Source organism: Phocoena phocoena, chromosome 3 (genome assembly GCF_963924675.1).
Source record: "Phocoena phocoena chromosome 3, mPhoPho1.1, whole genome shotgun sequence".
Lineage (NCBI taxonomy): Eukaryota > Metazoa > Chordata > Mammalia > Artiodactyla > Phocoenidae > Phocoena > Phocoena phocoena.
This window is the reverse complement of record NC_089221.1, coordinates 118,263,462-118,272,007: the sequence shown is the minus strand read 5'-3', so window position 1 is coordinate 118,272,007 and position 8,546 is coordinate 118,263,462. Positions and strand designations below refer to the sequence as shown.

Here is an 8,546-nt window from a genome sequence, read left to right as displayed (position 1 = left end):
TATACTCAAGAAGACTGTGGTGAAAAGTAATAAAAATGGCTGTACTTCCATTGTGCTTTAGAAAAAACCATCGCAAGAAAAAGACAACAAATAACTGAAGCAATGGACTTAACAGTAATTTGTTAGTGAACTACTATGTGATTGACATTAAGAGGCATGATACATCTCAGAATTACTGTACTTACATTCTCGCAAAATTCCTGTTGGTCTCCAATATCTCCAGAATTCGAACCTGGAGGGACACTAGGGCTGAAGGCCATGAGATCTGCCTTGGTCGGCCCCTCCCCAGAGCACACCCGCTGCCGCCTCTGCTGCGAGTAAGACCAGCTCCCCACCGCGCTGGAGTACACCAGCGTGGGCTTCCCGGGCCCGCACGCGCCCTCGCTGGGCGGCGCCGAGCACCGCAGCGCCGTGTACAGCAGCAGCGTGAGCACCAACAGGCTGGACACCGCGCAGATGGCGATGATCAGGTACACGTTCACATCCACCAGAGCGGCCTCCGCGCCAGCGGCGCCCGTCGACGCCCGCGTAGAGGCCTTGGGCGCCTGGCCGCTGTCCTCCAGCGACAGCAGCACGGTGGCCGTGGCCGTCAGCGCCGGCTCGCCGTGGTCCTTCACCAGCACCAGCAGGCGCTGGCGCGGCGCGTCCGCCTCGTCCAGGGCGCGCGTCGTGCTGATTTCGCCCGTGTACAGCCCCACGCGGAACGGGCTGTGCGCGCCACCCGCCACCGGCTGCAGCTCGTACGACAGCCACGCGTTATAGCCCGAGTCCGCGTCCACCGCGCGCACCTTCGCCACCACGTGGCCCGCGCCCACCGACCGAGCCACCAGCTGGCTCAGCGCGCCCGCCCCGCCGCTCGTCCCGGGCAGCAGCAGCGCGGGCGCATTGTCGTTCTCGTCCAGCACGAACACCTGCAGCGTCACGTTGCTGCCCAGAGGCGGCACGCCCGCGTCGCGCGCGCTCACCTGGAACTGCAGCAGCTCCAGCTCCTCGTGGTCCAGCGGCTGCAGCACGTACACCTTGCCGCTCTCCGCGTGCACCGACACGTAGCTCGACAGCGCTCGCTCGCCCACCCGCCGCTCCACCAGCGAGTAGGACACCAGCGCATTCTCCAGCGCGTCCGCGTCCCGCGCCGACACCGTGAAGATGTGGCAGCCGGGCGGGTTGTTCTCCTTCACGAACACCGTGTACTCGGGCTGCGCGAACGCGGGCGCGTTGTCGTTCACGTCGGCCACCTCCACGGACACGCTGGCCATGGTCGACAGAGAAGGCGAGCCCCCGTCCCTCGCGATCAGTACTAGAGCATATTCTGACACTTTCTCTCGGTCCAGGGCGCTGTCCAGCACTAGCGAATAGTAATTCTTGAAGGTGGACACCAGTTTGAAGGGGACTTGGGGTGTTAGTGAGCAGGTCACCCGCGCATTGCCACCGGCGTCATGGTCGGTTACACTGATTAGAGCGATGACAGTCCCCGGTGGAGCATCCTCTGGAATAGAAAGCAACAGTGACGTCACTAGCAACTCTGGGGCATTATCGTTGATGTCCAAGACTTCTATCAAGATTGTGCAGTGACCAAACATTGGGGGGTTTCCTTTGTCAACTGCTTCTATTTGAAGTTTCCATAATTTAATTTCTTCAAAATCTATTTTTCCATTCACTTTTATTTCTCCACTGTTTGAATCTATGCGAAAAGAGGCTTCTGTATTAGAGGAGACATCAGTTGCAAAGGAATAAAGAATGTGGCCGTTTGAACCCTCGTCCAAATCCGAGGCGTTAAGTCTAATAACCAGTGTACCGTTTCTTGCATTTTCCAGTAATTTTATACGATAAACTGCTTTGTCAAACACTGGGGCGTTGTCATTTACATCCAGCACTGTGATGTTTAACTCTACAGTGCCTGTCAGCTCAGGTTTGCCCCCATCCGTTGCTTTGAGCACCAAGAGAAGCTCTGAAGTGACTTCCCTGTCTAAAGGTTTTTTTAGTACTAGTTCGAGCGGTGTTACCTGCTCGTCGTTGGTCGGTACTTCCAGAGAGAAATACTCATTGGGGCTCAGTCTGTAAGTCAGCAGAGCGTTGGCCCCGATATCTGCATCGGAGGCGCCCTCTAGTGAAAAATGAGAGTCAAGAGGCCTAGTTTCGGAAATAAAGAGATTTTTGTGTGTCGCTGGGAATACAGGCGGATTGTCGTTAATATCCTTTATTTCCACCTCCACATGGAACACCTGCAGCGGCCGGTCCACGATCACCTCCAGGTGGATGCTGCACTCCACGCTCCGCCCGCACAGCTCCTCCCGGTCGATCCGAGAATTCACAAACAAAATGCCATTCTGCAGATTTACCTCCAGAAGGTCCCCGCGGCCTTTGGACGCCACCCGGAACATGCGCGGCACCAGCTCCTCCAGCTCCAGCCCCAGGTCCTGGGCGATGCGGCCCACGAAGCTGCCGTGTTTGGCTTCCTCGGGGACCGAATAATGGACCTGGCTGCTCCCTGTCTCCCATGCTGCGAGGAGCAGAAGCGAGTGAAGCAGGAGCCAGGCTCCCTGCCTCTCTGGTCCTGAAGTTAACATCGTGACTCGCTTCTGGTTAGTAAATAAACACTTCATGCGTAGAAATATGTAGTCCTTTTGAGACCTTCCTTCTGAGTCTTTGTTCCTGATATCCCAGCTGATCTTAACAATATGGGTGTGTTTATAGTCTATAAAGCACCGGAACAGTGGCGAGCCTTTATGGTGCGAGAATAATCGTTATTATTATTTTTTTTTTTTTTTCGGTTAAAACAATCCTCTCCTTGGAGAACAACGACATCCTGTGGCTTAAAGTGGAAGTGTGTTTATCGTTTGTACTTTCTTTCACTTATATTGCTTCTTTCGTGATTCCTTCATATTGGTCCATTGTGTGTGTGTGTTTGTGTGTGTGTGTGTGTGTGTGTAATTTTAATTCTTTCATTATATATTCTTTGTGTGTGACCACTAGCTCTTTAAAGGTGGTTCGGTTTTACAAATTAGAATTCCAAGAAGAGTTTTATCTTGGATATGGGTATCTAAGAGAACGTATTAGAGCGCTATGTTATGTATATGAACATGAAAAAAATCCATATATGTAGGTTATTAGCAATACAGTTTTTTAGACTTTTAGAAATAGATCATTTTTGAATGGCTCCTTATTAAGTTTACTCCATTGCTAACACTCTATAATGTTCTATTGCTTAATATTTATACTATGTAAATTATTCTAAACATTTAGTCCAATTGTGTAGAGGATAACTCAAAATACCAGTTCTCTAAGTTATCATCTCAACTTGAGGGTGTTTCAAACCCATGCTCATATGCAAGCTACTTATCAGTTTGTCCAAAAACCATATTTGCTTCGATGTTAATGAATTTACCAAGTACTGACTCCTGGAAATACAAAACATATTTACCTTTGTCTCATTTAAAAGTTTTTTTTTCAATTACTGTATGTGCTCAGGGTGAATGCTGTAGTTTCCAACCTGAAGGACAGTGTAAATTTGCATTATATTCATTGCTATTTGTAAAAGTAATCTCTTTCTACCCCCCACAAAAAAAAAACCCACTGATGAGGAATTCAAGTTATATTTGTCACTTTGTTTATACCCATTCTATTCCAGAATGGGTTTAAGGAGATTAGGGTATCAAGAGTATTCTAAATCTCATTTAATCACTCAATTTTATTTTCTTGTTTTACTCAAATTTTTTCAAATGCTGAAATTTGCATAATTATTGATTGCAATAAAGTTTATCAGTGTTGTCTTAGAAAAATACTTTAATCCTGAATTTCCCTACTAAAAAAAATTATAAATGTTTACCCAAGGAAATCTTAGATTTTATGTAATAGCTACAGTCTTTATTTTAAACACATTTTAAAATAGTGATTCAATAATTAAATCTATGCCAAAGATTTACAGTTCTAACTACAGCTAGTTCTTTTATTAATTGTGGAAGCCATAAGTTCAAGACCAACATATTTACCTAAAGAAGAGAAGGAAAAACTTTAGCACGTGGGGGTGGCTAAATTTGAGAAAAAGACATGACTAGGAAATAAACCTCCTCATGTTTGCTGATTGAAATACTTCATTCCCTTTAGGAATGACTCCATGCTGTAGGTCCATTCTATTTTTGCTTTTAAGAATTCCTTCAGGGCTTCCCTTGTGGCACAGTGGTTGAGAATCTGCCTGCCAATGCAGGGGACTCGGGTTCGTGCCCCAGTCCGGGAAGGTCCCACATGCTGCGGAGCGGTTGGACCCGCAAGCCATGGCCGCTGAGCCTGCGCGTCCGGGGCAAAAAAAAAAAAAAATTCCTTCACTAATTAAGTACATATGAGAGATAGTTTTTAAAGCTCCTACGTTCCAAGGCTATCATATAGCTAATTACTACAGTATACCAATAAACCTATGGGTTCATTACTCTTTTTCCCCCCCCCCCCACCACGCAGCATGTGGGATCTTAGTTCCCCAATCTGGGATCGAACTCCTCACCCCCTACAGTGGAAGCGCAGAGTTTTAACCACTGGACCACTAGGGAAGTCCCTCTCACCTTGAAACAAGGTATCACAAATACTATGCTGCCAAGAGCAAAGGAATATTCATGATCAGTCTCATTTTAATGTCATCTAATAAAGAGCGTGTTAAATATGTTTATAAAAATAAGAAGTTTTAAAAGAAATGGGCTAACTCCTTTTTTTGTCAAGAATGTTAAAAGCAATCCTTGATTTGGGAAAATTTATGGTTTCATCCTAAAATTTCAGTCATTCTGAATTGAATTAAACTGTCTACAAAGGTTTTTTAAAATATTTATGTTAATAACAGAGCCAGTGGCAGACATTATCCGACTAAACTCAGTAAAAAAAAAAAAAAAAGTTAAAAACTAAAATAAAAATTAAAAAAAAACATTTAAAATTCAAAACACTTAATTTAATTCCATAGATTAGGACTTTTTAAAATGGTAATCTTCCAATCTACATAATCTACTATTAAGAATAAAGTGTAGGGCTTCCCTGGTGGCGCATTGTTTGAGAGTCCGCCTGCCAATGCAGGGAACACGGGTTCGTGCCCCGGTCTGGGAGGATCCCACATGCCGCGGAGCGGCTGGGCCCGTGAGCCATGGCCGCTGAGCCTGCGCGTCCAGAGCCTGTGCTCCGCAACGGGAGAGGCCACACAGTGAGAGGCCCGCGTACCACCAAAAAAAAAAAAAGAACAAAGTGTAAACACTGAAGTTCTAGTATGCATTATGTTATGTTGCACTACACATTCTGTACTTAGGGAGCAAAAACCACATTTTCATCGTGAAGGAAATTGATCGTAGCAAGTTTTTTTTTTTTTTTTTTTTTCGTAGCAGGTTTTTGTTACTGTAGCAAGGTTATTTCAATTTTTAGATTTAAAAATTAAATAAAACTATAAAGTACTAATCTGACAAATATTTGTAAAATAAAAAATAGTTTATGAAAAAAATAAAAACCTTCAACCGACATCAACTATTTATATTGGAAAATATAAATGAATTGAGAAAAATGGCATATATTAAAAATTGAAGTATTCAGCAAAAGTTGATGCACAAGGTACTGTATATAGAATATAAAGTGAACTTTTAGAATAAACTATATTACAAATGGAATTACTAAGGAATATTTGAGGAATTATATAAATACATGATATTTAGACAAAGAATGAAGGTATTCCAAGATACATATTTGAGGGGAAAAGCGGTGAAATAAAATATTCACGAAGCAAACTATAAAAATTGAAAACCAATAACCCACCTTGCTAGAGTGGTTGCCTCCAGTAGACTGTTCTTCCCCTTCTACGTCTGGTAGTGGACACGGCGTAAGACTGGGGCTGAAGGCCATGAGATCTGCCTTGGGCGGCCCCTCCCCAGAGCACACCCGCTGCCGCCTCTGCTGCGAGTAAGACCAGCTCCCCACCGCGCTGGAGCACACCAGCGTGGGCTTCCCGGGCCCGCACGCGCCCTCGCTGGGCGGCGCCGAGCACCGCAGCGCCGTGTACAGCAGCAGCGTGAGCACCAACAGGCTGGACACCGCGCAGATGGCGATGATCAGGTACACGTTCACATCCACCAGAGCGGCCTCCGCGCCAGCGGCGCCCGTCGACGCCCGCGTAGAGGCCTTGGGCGCCTGGCCGCTGTCCTCCAGCGACAGCAGCACGGTGGCCGTGGCCGTCAGCGCCGGCTCGCCGTGGTCCTTCACTAGCACCAGCAGGCGCTGGCGCGGCGCGTCCGCCTCGTCCAGGGCGCGCGTCGTGCTGATCTCGCCCGTGTACAGCCCCACGCGGAACGGGCTGCGCTCGCCACCCGCCGCCGGCTGCAGCTCGTACGACAGCCACGCGTTATAGCCCGAGTCCGCGTCCACCGCGCGCACCTTCGCCACCACGTGGCCCGCGCCCACCGACCGAGCCACCAGCTGGCTCAGCGCGCCCGCCCCGCCGCCCGTTCCGGGCAGCAGCAGCGCGGGCGCGTTGTCGTTCTCGTCCAGTACGAACACCTGCAGCGTCACGTTGCTGCCCAGAGGCGGCACGCCCGCGTCGCGCGCGCTCACCTGGAACTGCAGCAGCTCCAGCTCCTCGTGGTCCAGCGGCTGCAGCACGTACACCTTGCCGCTCTCCGCGTGCACCGACACGTAGCTCGACAGCGCTCGCTCGCCCACCCGCCGCTCTACCAGCGAGTAGGACACCAGCGCGTTCTCCAGCGCGTCCGCGTCCCGCGCCGACACCGTGAAGATGTGGCAGCCGGGAGGGTTGTTCTCCTTCACCAACACCGTGTACTCGGGCTGCGCGAACGCGGGCGCGTTGTCGTTCACGTCGGCCACCTCCACGGACACGCTGGCTGTGGCCGACAGGGAAGGCGAGCCCGCGTCCCGCGCTGTCACCACCACCTCATAGTTCTCCAAGCTCTCGCGGTCCAGGGCGCTGTCCAGCACCATCGAATAGTAATTCTTGAAGGTGGACACCAGTTTGAAGGGGACATGAGGTGTTAATGTGCAGGTCACCTGCCCGTTGGCGCCAGAGTCACGGTCGGACACGCTGATTAAGGCGATGACGGTGCCCACCTGAGCGTCCTCTCGCACCGGAAGAGCCAAAGAAGTGACAACCACCTCAGGTGAATTATCGTTTTCATCCAGGATTTCCACTAGGACAGTGCAGTGACCAACCATAGGTGGGTTTCCTTTATCTGTAACATCTACATGAATTTCGTAAGTATTACTATCCTCAAAGTCAATAGCATCGTTTACTCTTATTTCTCCTGTGCTTTCATTCATTAGAAATTTCCTTCTTGTGCTGGGTGGGACCAAAGAGCTAAACGAATATATTATTTCCTTATTTATCCCTTCATCCACATCAGAAGCATTTAGCCAGATGACTAATGTTTGGTTCGCTGAATTTTCATACATCTTAACTTCATAAACGGATCGGTCAAATAGAGGTGCATTATCATTGGCGTCTAACACCAGGATCAGCAGAGTAACAAATCCCATCAGTTCGGGTTTGCCTCCATCAGTTGCCGTTAATAACAACTGAAGCTGAGGATTTTCTTCACGATCCAGCAGTTTTCGTAGAACAAGCACTGGAAATTTGCCTTTGTCCTTTTTGTTTATAATATCAAGAGTGAAAAAGTCATTTGGACTGAGTCTGTAAGTAAGCATTGCGTTCTCTCCGATATCCGCATCCGATGCACCTTCTAGAGGAAATCGAGAGTCAAGCAGTCGAGATTCGTAAATTGAGAGCTTTTGTTCTGAGACAGAGAAGACCGGCGGGTTGTCATTAATGTCCTTCACCTCCACCTCCACGTGGAACACCTGCAGCGGCCGGTCCACGATCACCTCCAGGTGGATGCTGCACTCCGCGCTCCGCCCGCACAGCTCCTCCCGGTCGATCCGAGAATTCACAAACAAAATGCCATTCTGCAGATTTACCTCCAGAAGGTCCCCGCGGCCTTTGGACGCCACCCGGAACAGGCGCGGCACCAGCTCCTCCAGCTCCAGCCCCAGGTCCTGGGCGATGCGGCCCACGAAGGTGCCGTGTTTGGCTTCCTCCGGGAGCGAGTAATGGATCTGGCTGCTCCCTGTCTCGCAGGCTGCAATGAGCAGAAACAAGAGAAGCAGGCGCTGGGTTCTCTGCCTGATAGGTCTGTAGACAAACATCATAACTTTCTCCTGTTTTACAAATCAGTGACTCGGCGTCCAGAACACACCCACCGCTCCGATTTTTTCTATTCGATTTCTTGCATCCAATTTTATTGAAATGGCTGAGATCTCCGAACGTAGCTCTTTCCTAGTCCTTGAGAAACAGGATCATGCCTTTGTTCTGAAAAGCCATTTTGTGGAAGACAGCGACACCCGGTGGCTTAATGTGTAAGTACAATTCCATGAGTTTAACAACTCTTGTTCCTATCTTTTCATTCTATTTTCACATATTTGGGTCTCTATGGACTTTCAAAGACTCACATTACGTTTCTTTTATATATAATAATAATCATTGTCGATACGTAGTGCCGCGTTTTTCTTGAGTGGAAAATCAC

The 8,546-nt window shown here is 48.6% G+C and overlaps 2 protein-coding genes across 2 annotated transcripts; both read right to left on the bottom strand.

The window, feature by feature from the left end:
- Nucleotides 1-122: 122 nt before the first annotated feature.
- On the bottom strand, nt 123-2,567 carry LOC136120260 (protocadherin alpha-10-like). Its single transcript, XM_065873702.1, has one exon. It carries the CDS (start codon nt 2,565-2,567, stop codon nt 123-125), a length of 2,445 nt encoding a protein of 814 aa, XP_065729774.1.
- A 3,085-nt stretch (nt 2,568-5,652) lies between these two features.
- LOC136120259 (protocadherin alpha-10-like) lies at nt 5,653-8,169 on the bottom strand. The gene has a single exon (XM_065873701.1). The coding sequence runs from the start codon at nt 8,167-8,169 to the stop codon at nt 5,653-5,655; it is 2,517 nt and encodes an 838-aa protein (XP_065729773.1).
- Nucleotides 8,170-8,546: the final 377 nt, after the last annotated feature.